This window comes from Clupea harengus, chromosome 4, assembly GCF_900700415.2.
Source record: "Clupea harengus chromosome 4, Ch_v2.0.2, whole genome shotgun sequence".
Taxonomy (NCBI): domain Eukaryota; kingdom Metazoa; phylum Chordata; class Actinopteri; order Clupeiformes; family Clupeidae; genus Clupea; species Clupea harengus.
The window spans coordinates 1,093,276-1,119,548 of record NC_045155.1 but is presented as its reverse complement, the minus strand read 5'-3'; the positions used below and the strand labels follow the sequence as shown (position 1 = coordinate 1,119,548).

At 41.6% G+C, this 26,273-nt stretch overlaps 2 protein-coding genes and 1 long non-coding RNA gene across 3 annotated transcripts; all 3 read left to right on the top strand.

Annotated features, from left to right (window-relative positions):
- Positions 1 to 3,342: 3,342 nt before the first annotated feature.
- Positions 3,343 to 10,899, top strand: LOC122132835 (trichohyalin-like). The gene is made up of 7 exons (XM_042707501.1): positions 3,343 to 3,925; positions 4,064 to 5,116; positions 5,204 to 6,850; positions 6,941 to 7,105; positions 8,870 to 9,208; positions 9,305 to 10,467; positions 10,846 to 10,899. The coding sequence occupies exons 1-7, from the start codon at positions 3,343 to 3,345 to the stop codon at positions 10,897 to 10,899; spliced, it is 5,004 nt and encodes a 1,667-aa protein (XP_042563435.1).
- A 6,695-nt stretch (positions 10,900 to 17,594) lies between these two features.
- Positions 17,595 to 22,401, top strand: LOC116220257 (nuclear GTPase SLIP-GC-like). The gene is made up of 3 exons (XM_031565680.1): positions 17,595 to 18,126; positions 21,251 to 21,473; positions 21,555 to 22,401. Exons 1-3 carry the CDS (start codon positions 18,047 to 18,049, stop codon positions 21,774 to 21,776), a joined length of 525 nt encoding a protein of 174 aa, XP_031421540.1. The 5' UTR covers positions 17,595 to 18,046; the 3' UTR covers positions 21,777 to 22,401.
- A 279-nt stretch (positions 22,402 to 22,680) lies between these two features.
- On the top strand, positions 22,681 to 23,175 carry LOC116220267. The gene is made up of 2 exons (XR_004163525.1): positions 22,681 to 23,020; positions 23,119 to 23,175. It is a non-coding gene; the product is annotated as an uncharacterized LOC116220267 (long non-coding RNA).
- Positions 23,176 to 26,273: the final 3,098 nt, after the last annotated feature.

Here is a 26,273-nt window from a genome sequence, read left to right as displayed (position 1 = left end):
CAAATTGTGTCTGGTGTCAATTGCTCTGTTGTTTCTGAGCCATATGTGTTGAAAATACAGACTGTCTAAAGCTCGGGTCTGTGAACAGCACCAGTGACACTCACAGCCAGTGAAAGAGGGACAATCCAGAGATGTACAGATTCCTCTGGGCCCTGAAGAGCATCATGGGCACATGGTCTGAAAACTTGGGATCTTGTGAGGCCTCCTCGGCTGAATACTTCCTCACTTCTCTCAAGGCATCCGAAAAATGCTATGAGGATCAATATCAGGGCAAAGATAAATCTGTTCCAGTTAGATTACATCACGCTCCATATATTCCACTTGGATATTTTTTGCCGTCTATATTAGAGGTAGTAAGCAGCACATACGCATATAATTGCATCTGTTCAGAGTTATTGTTTAACGAAGTATTTCATGAATTTAAACCAAATGGTGCACCACAAGAGAGTTAGAATGAAAGCTATCCTTGAGGGGTAAAAGCCACTGCTGTCTATTGTAGTCATTCTCTCTATAGCCCTTTGAGCCCGAACAACTAGCAGAAAGTGGTGGGGTTAATGCATCATGTTATTAAGTGAACATCCATGGATACAATGTGAGAATTATAAATTCAGAAGGGACAAAAGATCAAGCAGTGATAAAACAAGAAAAATCTAAATTCTGTGACGAGTGTCCCTTTCTGCCACTGATATGATGGTGTTTGTTTGTTTGTTGAGTGGATATGCAGGTAAAATATCGATTGCAATTGTAAATCCTCGTATAGAACATTGGTGGTGGTCTTTATCTCATGTATTGGTGAAACCTCATTGGTTTGACCTCCCCTTGACGATTTTTTCTAATATACTTAATTGTCTCTAGTCCAGATTTAATATCCAAAACAAGATACAACACTACCTGTAAGCTATATTTCTGACACTGAGAAAGAGTCAGTGAACTAAATTCACAACTGTATGCATTTCTGACGTGCAACGCACCACAAATATGCCACTGTCACCTACTATAAATGACTTGAAAGCTTTCTAGAAAACTAAATACTGCCACCAAGTGGAGAAAACTAAGACTTGCGACTCACAAGACTTGGGTTGTTGCGTAAATTGCCCGGGCCTGCAGTTTGTATGGAAGCAAGATATGATTAACATTCAATGTCCATTGTTTATGGCACGTTGTCTATTTACCCTAAATGATCTGAGGTCTTTTGGCCAAATAATGAGTAGGGATTAGTCTACAATTTCTCAAAACAACATTTTTGTAATGCATCAAAGCGCAACGTTTTACCCAAACTGTAAGCATACATCGGTCGGCCATTTCTCGTTCGTTTCCGGACCGTCATCATGTTTAGATATTAATAAAATATGTTTTTTTTTAAATGATAGTGATTCCTGGAATTTCTTAATCATACCCTTGACAAAGTATATTTAAAATATAAAAGCTAAGAAGATCATTTTTGCCTACCTAGGTTCTAAAGGTGAAAATGACTTGGTCAATGAAAGACGTGTTTTTACGGTAACATCTATAAAACGTACTGAAGTATAAATGTAGTATTGTAGAAGTATAAATTAAATTCACCAGCGAACCGCCAGAAAACCACTATCACACGTTTCCTTTCAATTTTATTTTCAATTTCATTCGGTTTCAAATTGATAGCTTAAACAACAACAATAACCAATATAGGTCTATTTCTCTTGCCAATTTATTTGAGTATACAATAGTGAATAAAGTATTCTACATCTCACCAAAGATTTCAAAATGTTCTGCTTCAATCGTCTCTGATTTCACTGTCCGTTGCCTACATGTATAGGTGACATTAGAACGTAATGATGTGGGTGATGTCAAAAGGCTGCTTCAGTGACACAAGTGACGTAATAATGATGGTTGCCATGGTAAAATAGAACCTAACCTAAATCTATGAAAGTGATATCAGTTGGATGTCAAGACTGAATGGACAACACACTTTATTTGCAACTGAGTACCATATACTGCCTAATCTGATTGGAGTGCTTTGACTACAGGTAGGTGTTACATACTAGGCTACATATAAAAAATGGCCTTTTAGTACTTGTTTATTGTTTTGTTAGTTTGTTTGTTTTTCAGCATACATTTTAGTGGTCTATAAAAGCTTAAATGTATAAATATATAACCTATTGATTAATCAGTAATTAAAGGGCCTCCACAGAAATGCCTATACAGAGTATTTTGAACAATATGGATTGGGTAAATTATAAGAACATGTATGTTATATAGGCTAGCAAACACATAGTTAAATACAAATATATATATGTATGTTTAGGCTATTCAATATTTTCTTACCAATGGGTTCAGGGGACCACAGCATTGGTTGTTTTCCATGTGTCCCTGCTCTGTCACCCAGTTCATAGTTTTAATTGAATCGCATGAATGGAAAACAAAACAGTATATCTGCCAACTCCACTACCCTTAAACCAGTCATGTCTCTTTACAAACAGGCTCTCAAAATACTTGACAAAAAACCTAAAATCACACCATCACTGTTCAGTCCTCCATAAGTACAGACTTTTAAGTTGGGACAACCTGATCACATTTAAGAACTGCTGTTTAATGTTCAAAATCCGGTTTAACCTGGCCCCCCCCACCACTATGCAGCCTAGTCACGTTTAGAACAGCACCAACCAGTGCTACTCGAGGGGCAGCAAGAGGAGACTGTGATATTCCTTTAAAAAAAAGTATATTTGGACAGTCGGTTTTCTCAGTTAGGTCAGCACGGGAATGGAACCATCTCCCTCAGAACATTAGAGAATCAACCTCATTTAACTGTTTTAAAAGTAATCTCAAAACATGGTTGACAAATAACCAAGAATGTGATCACTAGTGGGTAAGCAGTAGAACTTGTATATTAGGATTGTATTTGATTTTATTGTATCTTATTTTATTTAATTTTTTTGATTTATTGTCAATGTTATTTATACGTTAATGCCTTTTTTAGGTTGTATAGCCTTTTTCACTCTGGCAGGGGGACTGCCAATGGAAACTAGCCTTTTGGCTATAATTGGGTGCATTTACATTTTGATGTTCATGAATGTACACTGTCCCTCTTGATCAAATAAACAAATTGATTGATTGATTGATTGATTGATTGATTGATTGAATAGCATGACATGGATGCAAATGGTTTAGTTCAAAGAAAGTGAAGTCCCAGACTGTGCAATTAGCAATCTATGCTAGCAGTGCATTAGAGAAATGTCTTCTTGTTCCTAAAGTAAACCAGTATTCAATTTCATTTTTAACATCATGATAATTGTTTTGCAATTCACAGGACGGGCTCAAGTCTCTCTAAAAGAGGGCAAAGGAGTGGTCAGCGTAAGTGTCAAGATGGTCGACCATTTGGAATTTGACCTGCAGGACCTGATGGAAAAGCAGAAGAGGTGCTGGGAGCTGAGAATGATCCAGAAAGAGAAGAGACAAGGGGAGCTGCAGAGAAAGATGGAGGAGGAGGAGAGAAAAGAACGTAAGAGGCTGCGAGAGGAAAACAGAGAAAAACAGCAAATACCGGAAGATATGGGACTGCCAGGGTGGGTACAGACTTGGAAACTGACTGAGGAAGAAATTAAAGACTTGCAGAGGCTCCATCAGAGGCTCCAGGAAACTCTTCATCATCACGACCAACTCTTCATCTTAAAACAGCGAGAGGAGAGGTGGACCACAGAGAGTGAGGAAACGAGTGAGGATGACAATGGCCTGCAGCAGAAACGGATGGAGAAGGAAAGATGGACCCACCTGAAACCAAAAGAGTTGGTGAAAGTGAGGGGCAGTGAGACTCTCGGCACGCTACAAGGGAGTGTCAACACATTAAGTCTGCAGAATTGGAGATTGACCCAGGAGGAGATTGAGGAGTTGCTGAGACTCAAAAAACTGGAGCCAATTTTTCAGCAAGACCAGGAGACCACGCCCATGAGTGAGACAGACAAGGCAAGACTACTGTATAGGCATTTAATATAAGCAACGCAAAATGGTAAAGGAGAAATGGCCCTTAGAGTATGTCATGGTTATATATTTTCTTGTTCTTAAAATTAAAGTTTATATGGCTGCAAAGACAATGTACTAAATGTCATGAAATATTTTCTATTTCAGTTGAGTTTGGAGAAAACCGAATGGCAGGTCTTGGCAGAGGCTGACCAAATTGCTCAACAGGAGAAACTGAGAGAGATTCAGAGACAGCGAGACACTGAAATATATATAGAAAGAATGAGAGAGATGGAGAGAGTCTCGGACATTGAGAGACACCAGGTGAGAATGAGGGAGTGGGAGAGAATGAGAGACATAGAGAGGAAAAGAGAGAGAGAGCTGGTGGAAGAATTGACCAGGAAAGAGATGAAACAAGAGGAAAATGCGATGAAAGACATGAAAGAAAGGCTGTATGACAGACAGAGAACACTGGAGAAACAACTAGAGGAACAAATAAGAAAAATGGACAGAGAGAACGAGACAAGAGACAAGGAGATGCGGCTTAAAGTCATGGAGGAAAAGTGTGCTAGGGCGAGAGAAATGGAGCAAAAGAGACAAAAGGAAAGAGTAAGAGAGTCTGAAAGTAAATGCCAACAGGAGGGGGAGGCAAAGATACTGGAGATGGAACGTAAACTAGAGAAAACGAGAGTGATGACTCAGAGAAGGGAAGAGGGATTGTTGGGACAGATTGAACATGAGCAGGAAACTAAAATGGAGGCACCAAGACACATAGAAACAACAATGAGAAAAGAAAGACTGAGGCACCTGGATATTCAGAGAGAGCCTGAGCAAGTGAAGGAGGAATGTCAAGACATGGGATCAGAGATACGAAGAGAGAGAGACAGAGAGAGCACTCTGAGGGAACACGTAGAGATATCAGAGCGAAGGCTGGACACTGAGCGAAGAGAACTGGACAGACAGCAAGAAATAAAGAAGCAGCTTAAAAAAATGGAGCAAAAATTTGAGATGGAGCGGAAGAGACATGACGAAAGATGGAGGGAAACTGAGGACAAGACGAGAGAGCTGGAGAGAATGCTAGAAACAGAAAGACAGGCGGCTCAGCGACGAGACCAGGAGTTTTTGAAGCTGAGAGAAGAGCTGGAAAAAGCAAAACAGGAAAAACAGATGAAAATGGAAAGACAAAGAGAGATTGAGAGGGAAGAAAAAAGAACAACTGTGAGAGAGAAAGAACACGAGAAAAAACTCAAACCAAAAGGAAGAAATGCAGCAAGAAAAACAGATGAAGATGAAAGATTGACAGAGGTGACTAAACAGGACACAAAAGAGGTAAAGAACCTCTGGAATGAGGGAATGAACTGTGCGGAAGAAATTAAGCTAAAAGTGGTGAAAGGGAAGAGAGAAGGTTTACAAGAGGGACAGCAAATTATGGATGAAGAACTATTCATCAAGAAGGAAAGAATGAGTGCAAGGAAAAACAAGATGGAAGGGGAGGGAGAAAGAGAAATGGAAGGGCAGCAGATGGAGAGATGTGGACAACTGGATGAAGAAATCAATAGAAATTTTGAAAAAGAGAGAGAGATGGAGCAAAAGAAAAGTGAAGAAAGGTGCAGTGAGCTTAGAAAAAGTCGTCAGAAGAAGCGCAAGGAAAAGGCCCAAGAACTGGAAAAGCAGAAGGCCCAAGAACTGGAAAAGCAGAGAAAGCAAGAGGAAGAAGATGCAGTACAGGAAGACAAGAAAAAGTGTAAGAAAAAGACACTGTGCGTCAAAGGAGACACAGAGACACAAAAACTGAATGAGGCCAAGACAAATACTGCTACACAAGAAAATGGCTGGAAAGACAAATCGGATGAAGACAAGGATGGAAAGTGGACAAAGGAGCCAATGGGGGGACAGACTCACCTGAGAAATATGGATATACAGGAAGAGAATGAAAGGCAGAAAGAGCAAGAGAAGAAGTCGGCAGATATATTAAAGGAGAACGAACAGAGAGAAAAAGCCTACCAGGAAGGGCAGAGACAACAAGAGCAACAGAGAGAGGCACAAGAGAAAGAAAGGCAAAAAGAGCTTGAAAGACAAAGGGAGACTGAGAAAGAGAAGGAGATTGACAAGCAGAGAGAGATACAAAAACAGACTCATGTGGAAAAACAGGACCAGGAGCAACCAAAGATGGAAGCAAAGGCTCAAATCCAGACCAATGATAAACCTATGGAGGTTACTGGGCAGAGATCGGAATGCCAAAACATAACAAACAAACAAGCAATCAATTATCCTGCAAAGGTTAAAGGTCGCAGAATGCTGTGCCAGCCTATGGTTCAGGCTACTGGAAATCAAAAGCCAAAACCCCGCCGTGTGAAGTCACACATACAGACCAAGACCAAACAAACACCTGACCCAGCGGAGACTCTGCCCGTTACTGAGCTAACATCCACTGCCACTGATTACCCACAAGCCACCTGTCAGGCAGTAGAGCAGAGTGACTCTGATGAGCAACTGAGAAGAGACAACACGGCCATCATGCCATCTGAGAAGGAGGATGAACCCCAGGTGAACACAGCAGGGCAAGTAGCCCAGAGCAGCAGGAATCCCTCTCAGGCCCAGAGTCTCGCATCAGATGGGAGCGATGGGGAGGAGATGAATGGAGGAGAAGAACAGGCTGAAAACACTTCACTGCGCTCTGCTGATGAGATGGCACAGGAGGAGATTCCAGCTGACGCAGAGAGCATTGAGACAGGGCAGAGCGGTTGGGTACAGAAGGAGAGGAGTGTGAGGAGGAAAGTCTTTGGATGGGTTAATGAAAAAGCAAAAAACTACTATCAGAAAAAAATTGACAGGACACATGTGAGAGAAGAGGAGGAGGGACACATCTTTTACCTGCCATGTAAGATATCTGACATGTTCATGTCGTTTCACTCATGCATCCCTGATTAATTGGTTTGGCAAAGAAATGTAATATCTCATATCACAGTTGTGTTGTGTAGCCCATAACCTTATTTTCTTTGTTTAGGGTATGCTGAATGGTCAATTTCTCGAGCAGAAAGGGAGCAGGAAAAAAGGAAGAAGTTACTAAAAGCAGAGGGAAAACGTCAAAAAATGGAAAACACCTGGAAAGAGTGGGAGGCTAAAAAGAAGGAGAAAAAGGAGAAAAAGTGGAATCAAGAGGTAGAAGAATGTGAGAAGAGAAGGGCGAAACGCCTGGAAAAAACGCAGAAATTAAAGGATTTAGAAGAGCATTATTTACAAAAGTCTAAAAAGGTCTGTATTTAGTGGTGTCTCATTTCAGTTATTCATATCAGAGCCATACCAGTTGGGGTGTTTCTTATGCTAAAATTTGCTCTTTCCATATTTCAGTGAGCAGCTCAGAAAGACCAAGGCTCAACTTCAGAAAAGAAGGAAAGTTTTCAAATGAGACATCGGTATTTTTTCTATTATTTATTTTTTTGTGATTTCATTTGACTTTATTTCATTTGTTTCTCATTATTATTGTCAAATAAAACATTTAAAGACATACATGTGGTTTATTGTCTTTCTTTACCGTATATATAACAATGAGATATTTGTTAACTGACTGGCTTGTTGTTGAGTTGTTTATCTAAACTACTCATTCTCACTCTGAACTGAAGTCATACAATGACTGTATGACTAAAATAGAAGAAAAACGATTCAGCGCTGTTCATGAGTCCCATGAAAAGGGTCAAGCAAAATTCCAAGTGCAATGGATTTCAGTCACGCAAAGGTGAAATGCTGAGATGGCCATAGGCCATACTCCTTGCTATTTGTGGGTAGATGTGGGTTCATATAAATATTATTAATAATAATACATTTTATTGAAAGGTGTTCTGTTTGTCTCTCAGAATCAGTGGCATGCTGTTCTTTCTTCTATTAAATGATCCTGTCTGATAAAGAGAGAAATGGACAAGGAACTTTCACAATCTAATAAAGTTGAATTGATTAATTAATATGACTTTCTTAGTGTCCCTTATGTTGCATTGCTACGGATAAGAATTTTGTCTCTCAGAATATCTACACTAATCAACAACCACACTGTCCACAGCACATCAAAGATGGAGAGCGAAGGTAAACTGGCCCGCTTCTAATTTACTGTTTTGTTTATTAGTGCTGATTTTCTTTGTCTATGGGGTCACCTGCCCTTAGGTGATCAATATACTAAACTACAAGGGCACTCGAAGAGCGCAGACCTCTGTGATCCATATACCTAACTACAAGGGCCCTCAAAGAGACAAGGGCACTCGCAGACTTCCGCCAAGGCCAAATGCCCTATCTCGCAATGCCACAGAGAGGGCCAAAAAGGGGTTCTTCATGGGGGGGGGCGCCAGGAGTGAAGTTTGCCTAGGGCGCCAAATGTGCTAGGGCCGGCCCTGTCTGTGCCCTTAACACAATAACATCAACAATAACTAGAGATGTGATTGTGAAGTGTGATTGTTCAACAGCAGCATAATATAAAAGCTGATGTTGACTACGAACTGAAGTACAGGTCCGGTAAGAGCAATGGAAACGCAGACGCCCTGTCACGACAGTACGTAGCTCGAAGTCCCCCCGCTCTAGCGTCTAATGGAACTCCTGTGCCAGTGTCATTGCAACCGGTAGGCTGTTCTGCACCAGTGTCCCAATTGTCTATTGCTGCTCTCCCTCACCATTCTCCCACTCTCACTCTCACTCACACTCGTCCTCACACTCTCACTCCTACTCGTACTCGCACTCGCACTCACACTCTCACTCCTACTCGTACTCGCACTCGCACTCACACTCTCACTCCTACTCGTCCTCACACTCTCACTCTCACTCCTACTCGTACTCGCACTCGCACTCACACTCTCACTCCTACTCGTCCTCACACTCTCACTCTCACTCCTACTCGTACTCGCACTCGCACTCGCACTCGTCCTCACACTCTCACTCCTACTCATACTGCAAGACTCTGACCTTGATATCCAGGCTGTCCTGGCATTCTGGCGGAGGAAGGAGCGCCCTGCTACAGCTGAACGCCACCGGCTATCCCCTTCTGCCCTATCGTTGCTACGCCAGTGGGATCGCCTGGTAGACAAGGATGGGGTCTTGTACCGTCAGACATTCCGTCCTGATGGTGGAGAGGAGGTCCTCCAGTTAATTCTACCGACGCAGTTGAAATCAACGGTCCTGACACAGTTGCATCAAGACCATGGTCATCAGGGCGTGGAGAGGACCAGTCAGCTGGTGAGGCAGCGGTGCTATTGGCCCGGGATGTTTTCAGAAATCAAACGCTGGTGCCAGGAGTGTGAGCGGTGCCAAGTGAGTAAGGTCACTCAGCCAGTGGCTCACAGCTTCATGGGGCATTTGCTGGCCTCACGGCCTAATTAAATCTTGGCCATAGATTTCACCTTATTGGAGCCAGCCAGTAATGGGGTTGAAAACGTAATGGTGATGACCGATGTCTTTAGTAAATACACTCTGGCCATTCCCACCAGGGACCAGCGTGCTTCAACCGTAGCCCAAGTACTGGTAGCAGAGTGGTTCTACAAGTTTGGTGTTCCTGGCCGTATCCACTCTGACCAGGAACGTAACTTTGAGAGCATTCTAATCCAACAACTTTGCTCAATATATGGTGTTACAAAGTCACGAACCACCCCTTACCATCCGGCCGGCAACGGTCAATGTGAGCGTTTTAACAGGACCCTGCACAACCTCCTGCGTGCACTCCCCACCTCGCGAAAAAGGGATTGGACGTCTTGCCTTCCGCAGGTGGTGTTCTGCTATAACACCACGCCACATCAATCCACGGGTGAGTCACCATATTTCCTTCTGTTGGGACAGGACCCCCGATTACCTGTTGATTTCTTGTTGGGCAGGGTTCACGAGCCGGCGTCTGGTACAGTGTCGGACTGGATCCTGGAACACCGAACGAGACTTCGCCTTGCTTTTGAAGGGGCCCAAGAACGCCTTGCCACTGCTGCTGCTCGGCGCCAAGAACATCACAACCGTCGGGTGAAGATCGCACCGCTACAGGAGGGTCAGCTGGTCTACGTCCGTGACCATGGGATTCGGGGCCGCCAAAAGATCCAAGACCTGTGGAAGTCGGAGATCCATCAGGTGTTGAAGGTTCCGAAGCCAGGGGGTGTGGTCTATACCATCGCACCAGTGGAGGCCCTAGAGAGAGTAAAGCACGCCCACCGCACTATGCTAAAGCCGCGTCTGGGTACGGAGGCTCAAGATCAGTCTCCCACTCCTGCCGCTGAAAGAAGTGTGGTTCCCCAGGAGGAGGATCTGCTGGACGATGAGCTCTGGGTCCTGATGCCTGATGCTTCAACTGCCCTGCATCAACCGGTACCAGCCTGTTCTGCTGACCCTGCTCGGCTCCCGTCGTCACAGTCCTTTGCTGCGGTGTCATCTATCCCTTCAGGCCAACAGCTTTCGACCCGAAATCTTCCGGAAGAAGCACTACCAGCAGCCCCGGGATTGAATACAAGTCCCCCAAGAGGGTCGGCATTAACTGTTCCTTCGTTGTCACCTGACCAGCCCGGCACCAGTGAGGTGGAGGTACGAAGAACTTCTAGAACCTCAGCAGGGCAACACTCCAACTTGCACCACCTTCCGAGATCGATGGGGGGGGCTGCACTGGGAGCTGTGGACTCTCTCAGGCCTATGTCTCAAGCTATGGCAGCCATTTTTAGGCCTTGGAGTTAGTATAGACTCCCAGTGTTATTAGTCCATCGTCGGGGCGACGATGCAAAGCCCAGGGATAGATTGTAGTGAGATGAATTCACCTATGCTCACGTCACTGCACTCGTTCAGCACACCTGAGTAATTAGTGGCCATTGCTTGGGTGTGGCTATAAAAGCCTGGATGTGTGCAATATCTGGAGATTGTGAATCGCTACCTTCTGTGCAGAGTGGCTTCCTGTTTCTCGCGCGGTAGGTTGTCTTCGCCTCTAAGCCAGTTGCGTGGAATTTATATCACACTGTGGACTAACTTCGTCCTTTATTGTAGCCTGGTGTTGTGATCATCTCCTCCTTCGCTGACCTCGAAAACGGTTGTTCACTCTAGTTCCAGGTATGCGCTGTTCGTGAATGGGTTAGCAGACCTGGTCATTGAATTGTTATAATTATACTTATATCCGTGTCATGTTTGTTTAGTGAGGACGCACGTTCCCGCGGCAGCCCATGTCTCCGAGTAACGTGGGTATTTTATTTAAATCTCCCTATTTGCATCATTTTACCTCCGTTAGGTTTTTAATTATGATTTGTGTTCTGCAGACACAACCCGGCCTGGTGGAGGGCTGGAGTCACCACACGAGCTGCTGTCTTGTCTTGTCGTTCTTTTGTTTTGGTTTATACAAGTTGTTTTGCGGTCCGTGTTTTATTTCAGTACCTGGGCATAGTCGTGCACAGTACGCGTTTATTCCTGTGTTCTATTTATATCATTTGCATGTGTATAGTTGTTTTAGTACTTCAGGTATCCTGTGAGAGGGGAATCTAACTTGCCTGTAGTTTCCCTGTATATGTGTGTTTGCCCTACAGCTGGGGTCGACTGGTGCTTTCATATTTTCTTTATCCCCTTTTGTTTGTATGAGCAGGCATTGTGCTATCCTGGAGGGGGGCTAGTCACCTGGTGGTGGAGTCCCGTCAGTGCATATTCACGTGTGACCATTGGTTGCTGTGTGGTTGCTGTGTCACTCTGGTCACTTTTCGTGTGCTGTGCCGTGTTTGCCTTCACAAGGGTGGTGTGAGTCCTGAAGCACACTTCCCAGTTAGCCTGCCGCCCCTCTAAGGTAAGTCTCTGCCTGCTATAGTTTATTTCCATTTAATTCCCTTCCCTAGCGTGTTTGTCAGCCCTGAACCTCAGGGTGCTGATTGTTTAAGCCCTTTTATTGATTATTAAATAAATGCCTTTTCTACTTTGACTAACCTCTCAGTCTGTCTAGGTCCATCCCTTCCTCTATAAGCATACACCTCATAATTACATATCTTTATAATAAATAACATCTTGTGGAATTCACGACTTGTGTGGTGTGTGTTTCGAACCTGTTCTCAAGGGCTGATGTGCCTATTAGGACATTTAGTTTAAATATTCTCTGGGTGCAATTCCCAGGGTGGCGTAGTTGGCTACTTAAACAGGGCTGTGGGGTTCCCCCTTATAGCTCCTGTTACAATCTCAAGTTTGGAATATTTGGAATATAATTTAGAATGTGCTGTTAACCTTTCCTGCTCTGTCTGTCTCTGACCGTAGTCGGAGATTACAGGAGAGATCTGTTATACGCTCCAGGGCCGAAGTGTTACATATTCATGACTTCGGGGTTAACTCCCTTTCCGTCTGTTGTTGATGAGTAAATAAATGCCCACTGGATTCTTTCTGATGATTTATTCTACACACACTGGTTCAATATTACAGCACATAAGTTTTACTCCGTTCGCTACATCCAAACTATTCATAAGCATCCCCGTTCTCTCTCTACAACTCACTCTCTCTCGCTCAACCACACCCACCCTGTATGTGCTGCTCTTAAAGGAGCCGCACCATTATACAACACTACCCCCACTCTGGATGGCAATTTCTTAACTTAATGCCACTCCAACACAACATACAACAACAGGTAATTCAACCTTAGTCTTTTTTTTCATTCACAGGTACATAGCCCTCATTTGCAGAGTTCATTCAGGGTGGTTGGGCAACCCGTCTTCCACAGTCCATTAGAAGGTGTAACAGTCATTGGCACAGTTTTACAGTGAAAGGTGGCAGTCCTTCGTGCAGGGCACACATAGGGCGTGGTGAGTTACAAGCCTTGACAAGACATTCATGTACTACACAAGTCATCTACTAGTCATAACACTACCTAGACGACCAGAGCATGTAAGAGTAACTCAAAATAAAATATCCCAGTTTACAGGAAAACATTTTCCCATCCCAATCCAAAATTCTTGCGCTGTCTTCATAGGCCGATAACAGAAGTCTACACTGTAGCTTCAAAAAGTGAACTTGTTCAACCAGGTTTTTGTAAGTTGTGACGTAGTTGGCAAGATGACAAACATTTCTGTAAAAACTTAAATTCGCAGGAAGGAAGAGAAGACTCGAAACTGTGGCAAATGAAAATTAGGAGAACTTGTCAACATGATTTTTGTGACTTTTTTACACTTTTTCTTTTTCAATTTGATTTGCAGGAAGGAAGAGTAGAACACTTAAAACTCTGCTACTTCAGTATTTACAGTTAAATGCTACACCCACCCAGCCACACACACACACACACACCCACACACACAAACTCACAGAACAACACGATACATCTATAGAAGTATTGGCTTCAACAAGCAACAGACATAACTGCCAAGTATCTCCTCAGACACAACACACACTGCACCAACATGCAAACAGGCGTGTGTTTCACTGGGGTGGATAGGGTTTCAATGAATAGTAATGCAATTCTAGATATTCTAGTCTATACTTGTCTATACTAGACGGTATCAGAAAAGGTGTGCTCGTGTTTGTGCTTGCAAATGTGTGTGTGATGGCGCAACCCCGCTTCGTACTGTGACGTTGAGCTGGTTTGACTAGGCATGTAAGCAAATACCCGATGCCATAGCTTGAGTACTTCATCTCCTCGTCACCTGAACAACTTTAATGGATGTTCCAAAGCAAACGTTTTATCAACCAAATTCTAATTCAGTGCTACACTGAACATGAGCTTAAGCAAAACAGCTAGCAGAAGAAGCAGTATGGAAAAACCACCAAACAGTAAGTTATTCACTCCATCCAGTTTTTTGAGTGTTTCTTACTGCATAAATTGTGCATAAGATAGAGGAAAACAAGACTTCGGCCCTCCTGATGGTTGTGTAAAGTTATGCATAGTGTAGCTCAACCACTGCCACTGCTGGTCCCAGTCCTTTGGTGTCCACATGTCAACTTTTAGGGATTTATCGCAGAAATTATGGATTTAACCCATTTGATTTAAATTGCTTACGGACATATAAATGAAAATACACTGAGTAATTGATGCGGCTGTTATATAACACACCCTTTATGCCACAAAAGTGATTCAGGCCTTCTAAATTATACATTTTCTAAAAGCTGATGTTATGAGGATTTCTTTTGATCCCTATATTGAGGGGACACAAGAGGATGGCAAACATTAACCACACAGATCAGACAGGGGAATGAAAGCAGTGCACAGGAATTTGTGCCAGAGTGTGTTGAACAAATTATACAAGAACACACCTACATCGATGAATACACACATCTCTATATTAATCATCACATTACCATCAACATCAACATCCATCCGCATCTCCCCTGCAGAGACTGGGGTGCACACGCGTGTATCACATAAATGTGTATTTTGTTTATCATTGTATGTATACGAGAGCAATCTGTTAGGGTATTCTTGTATATTCTGTTAAACAGAGTATGTGTGCACATGTGGTTTGTAGACAGATGGGCGATGAATGCGGTAAACTGTGCCAGTTCATCAGAGTGGGTAATGAGCACACATAACAAAGCCAGATGCCTTGTGTGTGAGTCATCTGTCTTGTGTGTGAGTCATCTGTCTTAAAGAACTTGAGCGGGAGGCGTTGCTGGTAGATCTGGTTTAAGATCTCAAGTTTGGGATATTTGGAATGCAGAATGTACTTTACATGTAAGCAAATACCCGATGCCATAGCCTGAGTACTTAACTTCGTCGTCACCTGAAGGTGAACTTTAATGCGTTTGGATGTTCCAAAGCAAACGTCTATCAGACAAATTCTAATTCAGTGCTACACTGAACATGAGCTTAAGCAAAACATCTAGCAGAAGAAGGAGGTGGAGTATGGATAAACCGCCAAACAGTAAGTTATTCACTCCATCCAGTTTTTTGCGTGTTTCTTACTGCATAAATTGCGCATAAAATAGAGGAAAACTTAATGTTAAATTGCAACTTTTTTACCCGCTTCTTCTGCCCTCCTGGTGGTGTAAAGTTACACGTAGTCTGTCTCAACCTGTGCCACCGCTTGTCCCAGTCCTTTGGTGTCAACATGTCAACTTTTAGGGATTTATTGCAGAAATTATGGATTTCCCCAATTTAAATTGTTTACAGACATATAAATTAAATTACACAGAGTAATTGACGCGGATATTATATGACACCCCCTTTATGCCACAAAAGTGATTCAGGGCTTATAAATTATGCATTTTCTAAAAGCTGATGTTGTGAGGAATTCATTTGATCCCTATATTGAGGGGGCACAAGAGGATGGCAAACATTAACCACACAGATCAGACATGGAAATGAAAGCAGTGCAAATTGTGCCAGAGTGTGTTGAACAAATTATACCAGAACACACCTACATCGATGAATACAGACATCTCTATATTAATCATCACATTACCGTTACCCTCAACATCCATCCGCATCTCCCCTGCAGAGACTGGGGTGCACACGCGTGTATCCCATAAATGTGTATTTTGTTTATCAATGCATTGTATGTATACGAGAGCAATCTGTTAGGGTATTCTTGTATATTCTGTTAAACAGAGTATGTGTGCGTGCACATGTGGTTTGTAGACAGATGGGCGATGAATGCGGTAAACTGTGCCAGTTCAAAAGAGTGGCTAATGAGCACATATAACAAAGCCAGATGCCTTGTGTGTGAGTCATCTGCCTTGTGTGTGAGTCATCTGCCTTAAAGTGCTGGATTTAAGTTTCTTTTTCTGGGAACTTGAGCGGGAGGCGTTGCTGGTTTGACTAGGCATGTACAAACAGCATAATACCCGATGCCATAGCCTGAGTACTTAACTTCGTCGTCACCTGAACAAGGTGAACTTGAATGCGTTTGGATGTTCCAAAGCAAACGTCTATCAGACAAATTCGAATTCAGTGCTACACTGAACATGAGCTTAAGCAAAACAGCTAGCAGAAGAAGCATTATGGAACAACCACCAAACAGTAAGTTATTCACTCAATCAATTTTATCAACTTTTTTACCCGCTTTTTCTGCCCTCCTGATGGTGGTTTAAAGTTACACGTTGTCTGTCTCAACCACTGCCACTGCTTGTCCCAGTCCTTTGGTGTCCACATGTCAACTTTTAGGGATTTATCGCAGAAATTATGGATTTAACTCATTTCAATTGCTTACGGAAATATACATGAAATTATACGGAGTGGTTGACACAGTTGGTATGACACCCCCTAATATCATTATTAATAATACATCACATTTATAAAGCGCTTTTCACAATTCTCAAAGACGTTTAAATATGCCACGTCCTATATGCCACAAAAGCAATTCAGGCTTCATACATTATACATTTTCTAAAAGCTGATGTTTCCCTTTGTTTCCTTAGCTACACTTGAATATCATGAATACACGTCATATAGGCCCATAGTGGACAACCCGGTTGTCTGAGTTGGTACATGAGAGCCCCTATATGCCACGAAATCAACTATACAAATTGAGTCTGTGGTCTCCAACCCCTGCTACACAGAACACCACAGCACCTGTATTGAGAGAAACAAAAATCACAAAAGCTCTCACAATGTTTTTGTCATTTTGATTGTAAAGCAACGCAAAACAAATTGCAAAATCGTGGAGGGACTGGTTCATTTAGCATGTGTTGAACAGAGGCTGTTTTCGACTGAAAACAAAGAGATAAATATGCCAAAATTCATAGTTTCTGCAAGAGATCATCTTAGTTTTGCTCAATCTTAATTCCACTGGTTTAGATTAATCTTGAATTAAGGTTATACTGTTATTTTGCAAATCTTTTGCAGTGAGGCTTGTGTTGCTGGGGAAGAATGTACTGGAAAATGGCCGAGTGGGAAACCTCATCCTTGGAAGAGATGCTTTTCAGACTGAAGCCCTTGAGGTTTCTGGAGAATATGTAAGTGACAGAGTCAGAGGACCGGTGGAGGGAAGACCCATCACAATCATTAACACTCCTGACCTGTTTCATCCCCAACGCACACAACATGAGCTCTCGGAGGCAGTGACAGACTGTGTGGTCCTGTCTCCTCAAGGGTCTCATGTATTTCTACTGGTGCTGCAGCCTGACAACTTCTCAGAGGAGGACAGAGACAAAGTGAAATCCATACTTAACTCTTTCAGCGATAAGGCCATGAAATATACCATTGTACTAACTATTGTTAGAAATGCGCAACTTGTCTCTACACCTGACGCTGTTGAAAAAGAAGACCCTTCAGGACTGAAGATGAGGCATCAAGAATTTGATATGATTCACAGATTCAATCAGGTTCTTAAACTGTTTGAGAAGATAGACAAGATGATGGTGGAGAATGGGGGAACACATCTCACCTGTGAGACAATTGGGGAACCAGGGGGCTCATTACTTCCAGAGAGCCAACAGAAAGCCATAAGAGGAAGAGAGAGTGATTCTCACAAAGAGGAAGAAAGGAAGAAGATAAAAGGAGGTAGGAACCTGTGATAAATAATTACTTAAATGTCTACATTTCCTTTAAATAATGACTGTTCTGAATGAAGAATGGCTCTTCTGTGGGTTACCATAGGGTCCCATAACAGAGTTGTTACTGATAGTGTTATCATTCCATGGTAAATACTGTGTCACATCCATCTGTTCCACAAATTAAATTATGGTGATAAATAATACAAATAATAATAATAATAATCAACTTTATTTGTATAGCACCTTTCATACAAAAGTGCTTAAAATGGCTATGTACAGTGATTAAACTTAACTACACTATTAAGTACAAAAGAAGAACTAAAATGTATATTAAATTGTGAATATGGTAGAAAATCAAACAAAAACTATACCAGACAGAGCGGCGTTAAACTCGCCAGCGTCCCTTGTTACTAGGGAACCTCTAAATAATAAAACATCTTAAGGAATTCCTCAATAGTTAGTTCAATAGCTGAATGATAAAAAGATCAGCACGATGGTTTGGTAGAACGTTTTGGTTTTGCACACATCCAACAGCCCTACGACTTTAATCAATCTCATCCAAGTCTTAGATTATATGATCAGTCAAACCTCTGGATACTGTGGTCAGATGTGGCAAAAAGACATGGACTTTACTCTCACTACAGGTAATTGTCAAAGAACAGATATGGTTTATAGTCTCATGGTCTTTTAATTTATAGAGATTGCAGCCATACAGCGAGCAAAAGAAGTCATGGCACAGGTTCAACACAGATTTGATGAGGAAATCAAGCACCATGCCGAGACCGACACAACATTTATGAACTTCATCAGGTACATTGCCTGTTTCAGTAAAATAGCACTAAATAACATGCATGATTATGTTTTCCTGAATCTGCTGTTGATTAGAACAAACTATCTATCCATCTATCTATCTATCTATCTATCTATGACTTGTTTGTTTGTTTGGTGCTGTTAGTAAAGGCCCCGTCACACCATAACGTTCTGGTCAACTTTCTCTGAACGTTCTAATCGTTCAATTTCAAGCGTTCTAGGGCGAGGTGGACACATCTGGCGTGTGACTTACAGACCGGTCACACCTACGCGTTAGAATGCATTGATCCAACGGAGGAGGAGTCTGGCACGTGGAGTTCTGTTGATACCAGAGACGTTATAGTGAGATTGACAGGTCAACAAACCAATCACGCTACTAGCAGGCTGTTTACCTTGTGAGTAGTAGCATGCTAACATTAGATAGGGGGCTCAGACACCTCGCAAATCCTATCAGACGTATTTTTCAGTAACAATAAAGGGGGTTTTACATTGTACAGTGTCTATTTCTCGGTAACTTTAAAAAAATCTAAGCAAAAAAAAGTCAAACAAACAACTTTTAGGTACAAATACGACCATCTACGGAGTTTGGTCCGCCACCTTTTTTTTTGAGCTTGCCGCTTTTTAGACGTGAGCATATACGGGATCTGATTGGCTAGTGCCTGTCCTGTCAGTTATGCATGAAAGGCAATTTGATTGGCTGACACATGCATTGCCTCACGAAAAGTTGAACATTTTTCAACTCTTGCTACAAGCAATGCATGAAACGCAACGCAACGGAACCCAACGGAGCCACAATTCAGTTTGGCAAAGGATGACATCACCCCATTCAAAGTGAATGGGGATCCGTCAACCCTGACGGATCAACGCATTCCAACGCAAAGGTGTGAATGCTCTGTAACGTGTGACTAACGCATGACTAGCGTAATACTGACATGGGACTAACAGACCTTTCACACCTACGCGTTAGAATGCGTTGATCCAACGGATGTCGGAGGAGGAGTCTGGCGCGTGGGGTTCTGTTGATGCCAGAGACGTTATAGTGAGACTGACAGGTCAACAAACCAAACACGCCACTAGCAAGCTGTTTACCTTGTAAGTAGTAGCATGCTAACATTAGATAGGGGGCTCAGACACCTCGCAAATCCTATCAGATGTATTTTTCAGTTACAATAAAGGGTTTTTTTACATTGTACAGTGTCTATTTCTCTGTAACTCTTAAAAAATCTAAGCAAAAAAAGTCAAACAAACTTTTATACAAATACGACGGAACCCAACGGAGCCACAATTCAGTTCAGCAAAGGATGACGTCACCCCATTCAAAGTGGATGGGGATCCGTCAACCCTGACGGATCAACGCATTCCAACTCAAAGGTTTGAATGGGCCGTGACAGCGACCAAGTTAGACACCCCTGAAAACTATTAGCGTGTGATGACGTGTCACTGGCGCGCGACGAGCGATTAGTCAACATTAGACGAGTAAGTTGAGCGTGTGACTAACGTGTGAATAACGTCAAAATAGCGTTTCGCTGGCGTGTGGGTTTTATGGTCAAACGGGTATAAAAAAGGCTGGAAAATCAATGGATTCAGTTGTCCTGAACAGTGAACATCATGCCGCCAAGACGACGCAAAAAAGGTGTGAGGGGGGGTTCTGCTACTCGCGCTGCAAGGAAGAAGAATGCAAACACCACGGACGAAGAACGACACCACGAGGAAGAGCCCATCCGAGCTGGCCTTCAGGCAGATAGTCAACCCACCCACCAGTGCAATAAATATTCACTTCAGATTTTCTCAACAATGACAATCTTGCACTAGATTTTAAGTGGTTAGGGGACGTAAATTAGGCTGAGATTAACTTCTTGCGAGTTTTATTGCACTGGTGAGTGGGTTGAATATCTGCCTGAAGGCCTACTCGATTAACCAGCTAACATAGTAAGTGGTTCATTCAACGTTACCTTATTCCGTTGTGGGCCATCCTCCGCCGAATTGTTCTTTCGCTAACTCCAAACAATCGAGCAATGTCAACAGCTGTTAACCCCGACAGTAGGTATGACTCAATGACACTGATGGGCAAAGGATGTGAAGGTCGTCCCGCGATCCTGCTAGTGCTGTCACTTAAGACTCCTATTTGGTGTACAACGCGTTCCAAGTTTTCAAGAACAAGTAGGTCTAACTCTGTGTCCATTTCCGCAGCTACAAGTCCTATATTTGCCATTATAGCCTCTACACGGAACAGTAGGAAGTCGGGACATACATTTTCGTTTTCAACGAGATCGGCCAGCCTGGCCAAGTCTCTGGTAATTGCCCTTTTTATGTCTTCCATGACAGCAAGGTAAGGCTAACATAATCAAATACAACGCGTTGAAAAAACGATTAGCCAATGGTGTGTCAAATACCGCCTACCTATTTTTGATTGACACATCTCATTAACATATTGAGATGAAGAAATACAGGAATGAATGAATGAATGAATGAATAAATAAATAAATGAATGAATGAATGAATGCATGAATAAATGAATGAATGAATGAATGAATGAATGAATGAATGAATGAATGAATAAATGAATACAGAATGGATGTGGACATTTATTTATTCATTCATTTTATTTGTAAATATGGCAGGTTTGGTCCTCCATAGTTGACAGGTCGCCAGTGAGTCGTTCACTGCAAAGCAAACGATTAATAACAACCAAGTAACGCTAGGGTAACGACTGACTAACGATAGCCAAACGCGTGCAACGTTAGTAAAACGTTCCACTAACATTATTCAGCATTCTCCAGCGTTTAAAATTAAACGTTGAAGAACGCTAGTCTCCATGAAAACTTTTGTGCATGTTCAAAACTTTTTTTTTGGACCAGCGTTCTCTGCCGATCACCGACGATTACCAGCGTCACCAGCTCCTCTGGCGCTATACCAGCGACCATGGACGATTACCAACGTTTCCTCTAAAGTCATAGAACATTGACCAGAACGGTATGGTGTGATGGGGCCTTTAGAACAAACTATCTATCTATCTATCTATTTATCTATGACTTGTTTGTTTGTTTCATGCTATTAATTAGATCAATCTATCTATCTATCTATCTATCTATCTATCTATGACCTGTTTGTTTGTTGTGTCCAGGGGCATTATGGCAGATCTGCTAAAGGAAACGATACAGAAAACCACTATTGGTGTGTTTGGAAAGACAGGAGATGGTAAAAGCTCTGTGATCAATGCCATCCTGGATGAGAAGGAGCTGTTACCAACAGGGACACTCAGGGCCTGTACATCAGTCATCATACAAGTGGAGGCTGGGGCTGAGAGAGACCAGTACACAGCAACTATTGAATTCATCTCAAAAGAGGTTTCTTACAACTGTTACATTACCACTGTCATACTGTGATGTTAAAATGAATACTGAAACATACTTCATGTTCATTTGTAGGCCTGGGAAAAAGAGCTAAAAAGCCTTGTAGGTTTTCTAGCAGAACCCAAGGAAAGGAATAAAACCATGTGCAAAATGGCCAAAGACAAGATCGAAGCACTGTATGGAGAGAATAAAAGTAGCAAAAGCTTTGAGGAACTCATGAAGGACGATCGTTCAACGGAAATTGCAGGGATGCTCACATTAACCACTAAAACCATCTCACACGTTAAGGTAAGTTAAAGTTCTTGCAGCTGTAAATTGTAACTGTATGTGAGTTCAAGTGAGTTTATTTAAAGCTCATATTTGTGAAAAAATGATAACTTAATTAGTCTAATTCCATGTTCAAAACAGGTCTCAGATCTCTCTGATGAAATCAGGCACTATGTCACACATGATGCGAATGATCTTGGGGGACTCTTTTGGCCAGTAGTGAAGACTGTGAGAATCGGAGTGCCAGATCACAAAGAGCTTTTACAGAACATCGTGCTGGTTGATCTTCCTGGAACTGGAGACTGTAATCAGACCAGAGACGAGATGTGGAAATCAGTAAGTGCTCACTGTATTTGTCCCAAACTGAAGGAGATTCTGGATGAATGTGCAGGTTAGCACAGAACTCATTTGAATGAAAAACAAATTACTTAAAGGAACTCACAGGATTCTTGATACAAATTAGAAGAAAGCCAGAATAAGCAAAAACAGGTGCAGTTAATGATTTGATTACCAAGGTTAACTGAGGGACAGCATAAACAAACCCAACATAGACTGACCAGCAGGAGAGAGAACCAGGGTATGACATCATTAAAATATATATTTTTGTATTTATCAAATTATGAATTTAATAATAGCTCGATTATTCATATGTATTCATGCTATCATTTAAGCAAAGCTACAGGTTCCACTACATGAAAAATATCACATTTGGCAAGTGAATTGTTTTTGGGGGAGAAAATCTAGTTTATAATTTCAATACACTGACAATTAATATATGTACAGACACCTATTTTATTTTTCATACTGAATAGATGAAACAGGTGTGGATTATACTGAACTACTTGTATGTAATGAGAAATGTATTCATTTAGACCAAACAAACAACAAAAACTATATTTTTGTCACAGATGTTAAGGGAGTGCACATTTGTTTGGGTTGTGGCTAATATCAATCGAGCCGTGTCTGACAAGGAAGCCTGGGAGATCCTGGAGAGCAGCATGACAGATATGGTGCAGGGAGGGGCCTGCACTGGCATCACTTTCATCTGCACCAAAACTGATGATATGAATGCTGAGGAATACATGAGATCACAAAAGTCAGTCTTTTTTATCTCAATTTTTTGTCTATGTAAGTGTATGCAGTACTCAAGAGTGTGTTCAGTGTACTGCTTGTTCAGTTTATTAGGTTATTAGATTTAAAACAGTATGCAGACATATTTTATTTTCACATCCCTTAGACTGAACAACGAAGATCTAAAAATCACAGCGGACAATGTAAGTGAAAAAAGGTTACAAACTGACACCGCTTCATTAGATGATAGATCTATGTCAGATGATATACAAACTGAATTATTATTCTCCCTATTTCCCAGGATAGAAAACGTGGATGTATACTGCACAGGAATAACATGGCCAAGGAGGAAGTGAAACAAGAACTTGAAAAACAGTGTCAACTCCAGGTATTTCTCTCACCCAGGAGGCGTTTGTGATAGATTTCTTTTATCATATAGCTGACTGATTGACTGATTCTGATTTTTTTTTTCAGAAATATTACATCAGAAGTATTTCAGTGTTTACTGTAAGTTCATGGGAGTTCTACTCAATGGAGGCATTCATGGAACAGGAGGACACAGGTAGAGCATCATCAGTTTTAGTAGTGTGTGCTGTAGAGGAGTGTGTGATAGAGGAGTGTGTGATAGAGGAGTGTGTGCTGTAGAGGAGTGTGTGCTGTAGAGGAGTGTGTGCTGTTCATCATCACCCATGAAGGGAATTGTGAGAACAAACTGAGCAGATTCACTCAAGTCATTATAGCTGACAAAGACACTATGTATTTTCTTTCTTTCTTTAAATAAAAAACCCGGAAGAGATACCAAACCTGAGAGAGGTGCTGAAGAGTCTTAACCACAGTCATACCAACAGAGTGGCCTCACAGTATTTTACCAGAGCCACAGGGATCCTGTCTCTCATACAGACATCCAAAGAGAACAACGAGGAGATGGTAATGGTGTCACCATTAATGAAGGTGTCCTTGGGTTGTCTGTGAATTAGTCTTATCTTGAGGAGAAACTCAGATGGTTCTGTGGTATGTGTTTCAGAATAAGGACAAAACTAAGCTACACAATGAGCTGAAGAAGAAGCTGGAGGATGAACTGAAATGTCTAAGGGATAGTTTAGACTCATGTTACGGTGAACTGGAGATGTGCCTCTCAGATGGAGTTAACAAGTCAAAGATGAAATGTGCTGAAATAACCAAGAAAAACGTGGATGTACCAGTAAGCACTACTACTTGGCAGATTAAGTTATTTCATGGTTGTTACGTCCTCCTGCTCCTAGGGGTCACTGTTTACCCTTGTGCCTGTTTTTTTGTGCTTTTTTGCTTTGACTATTGCTTTGCTTGTGTATCAGACTAGCTGGTTCGTAACAATGGTAATATATTTAAAACTGCTACAGATCTATCATGCTTTAATCCACACACATTTAATAAATTAAACATTCATTATAATTTCCTTAGGCAGGCAAAGATGGACGTGGATTCCATCAGACTCTATCAGCCCTGTGCAGAAATGATGGTTACTTCAGGTCAAACGATGGAGAAACAAGAGACTTAAACAAGTCTTTGGCTAAGATTATGCATGAAAGCATCAATGAAAAGTTTCATGCCTTGTTCCCGTAAGTATTGTTACCGTAGTCTGAAAAGTGTTATTCATCCAGAGCCTCTCTGTGTGACATGTGTCCAATGTAATGTGTGCAGAAATGAAGAGGAAGCGAGAGATTCAGTGTGGGAGAAGGTCAAACAAGTCAGTGTCTGCTCGATCAGAGTCAAAGAGGGCTACAGCAACCCTGAAGCAATGAATCTCATTCTGAGGTTCTTAGAAGCTGAGGTAAGTGAGAGTGTTTACACCACTCTATCTCTATCTTTTTGGTAAATATATCACCAAACACTGAGGTAAAAAAGAAAAACTGGCCACAATATACTATAAGTACAGTCAAAATATCAGTACCACGTCTAATGGCGGACACACTCCAACATTTTAAATTTGAATTCTCCTATTACGTGTTTGACATTAGTCAAATGTGGTGAAACAATAAACATTCCATGAATTCATTTAACTTTAGTGAAGTTGCCATGTATGTTCAGTGTAGCTCCTCTCTAAAGCCTTATTGCTTCATTTGGAAACTTCTGTTAAACTTCTAGTACTGTTTTATTAGTAGTCTCTAGTACTTGAACTGTTGTACAAACCTACACTTTTACAACGAGTGCATTACGATGCATTATGTTGTCATTTTGCTAGAATGTTTCAACAAAGTGTTAGTGTAAACTAAAAAATTATAAAATTATGTGATGCAAGATAGTAAGGGAAAATAAGGGAGGAAACACTCTTACACTTTTCACAGTCTTACAACCACTTGTTTTGAGGCTCTGAATGGAAGCATTTCTCTCTTTAACTGGAATTTGGTGTTACTTTAGTAATGCTGATTTATAGTTAGCCAAAAAAAGAAACCAATAATGTTTTCAAAATGTACTATTGTTTTCTGAATGCAATATTTCATTGATTTTGCATGAAAATATACAGGAAGACAAGCTGAAACGTATGAGATATGGAGAGATTGCGCAACAAAAGAGGGAAATATATGCATCAATCACACATACCATCAAAGCAGAGATGGTTCCTGGCTACAATGGTAAGTCAGTGGAATTGTAGTTAATTCCAGACAGACTTATTTGAAGAGTAACTGTATGTGATTATGTAATTTCGGTAATATAAACCAAATGTTGCTTGTTTGGCTGCAGTTGCTGACGACTGTAGTGGAGAGGGATCCATGGTGGCGAAGCAGAGAATACTGATAAAACACACTGAGTCACTAAAGGGTACCATGTTCAACAAAGCAAAGGACAGGATGCTGGCTTTGTTAAAAAAACTGATGGTTTGTTCACTTTTACATGTGAAGTTCAAAAATGAAAATTCTTTAGGATTTTAGAAGTTAGGAAAATTCAGTCACTCAGGTGAATCGACTATTTCGAGAATATTTAAACAAAAAGTTTGTGTGACTTGAATCTTTTTTTTTCTTTGCAAGAAACAAATTGAGGACCTTTTGGGAGAGGACCTGTTGAAAGCTATGGATCATGCACTGACTGAATCCAACTTCCCTTTTAGCATGGGTAAGTCAGGATCTCCACAGATCTTCATTATATCCCGTATCCATCTGCCTGAACAGTAAACTCACATTCCAAAGCCTTGCTTGTACACTGATGTTTTGAAGTCTGATCAAAATGCTTTCTCAATGGTCTGTGGCACTGGGATCATTCTGCTGACATAAATCGCACGAGAAAGACGACTGACTGTGTTCTTCTTTGTTCTAGATGTCAGCACTGAAATTAGAGAGCTGGAGTTATCTGCCCCAACCGATGAATAACAGTGCCAAGAATCTAATGGAGAATGGGTGTGGACAACAGGTTTTAGCATAATCATGCAAAATGCTTATGGTTGGGCAGGCAGTAAAGAAATGACATACATAATTCTTCTAT

Excerpts from the sequence above, each read along its gene's own strand:
- LOC122132835 (XM_042707501.1), top strand. The coding sequence starts at position 3,343 with ATGGTCGACCATTTGGAATTTGACCTGCAGGACCTGATGGAAAAGCAG. Across the intron at positions 6,851-6,940 it reads GTTCATGTCGTTTCACTCAT|GGTATGCTGAATGGTCAATT; the intron begins GCATCCCTGATT and ends TTCTTTGTTTAG. Across the intron at positions 10,468-10,845 it reads CCGGCACCAGTGAGGTGGAG|GTTGTCTTCGCCTCTAAGCC; the intron begins GTACGAAGAACT and ends CTCGCGCGGTAG.
- LOC116220257 (XM_031565680.1), top strand. The coding sequence starts at position 18,047 with ATGGCACAGGTTCAACACAGATTTGATGAGGAAATCAAGCACCATGCC. Across the intron at positions 18,127-21,250 it reads ACATTTATGAACTTCATCAG|GGGCATTATGGCAGATCTGC; the intron begins GTACATTGCCTG and ends TGTTGTGTCCAG. Across the intron at positions 21,474-21,554 it reads TTGAATTCATCTCAAAAGAG|GCCTGGGAAAAAGAGCTAAA; the intron begins GTTTCTTACAAC and ends GTTCATTTGTAG.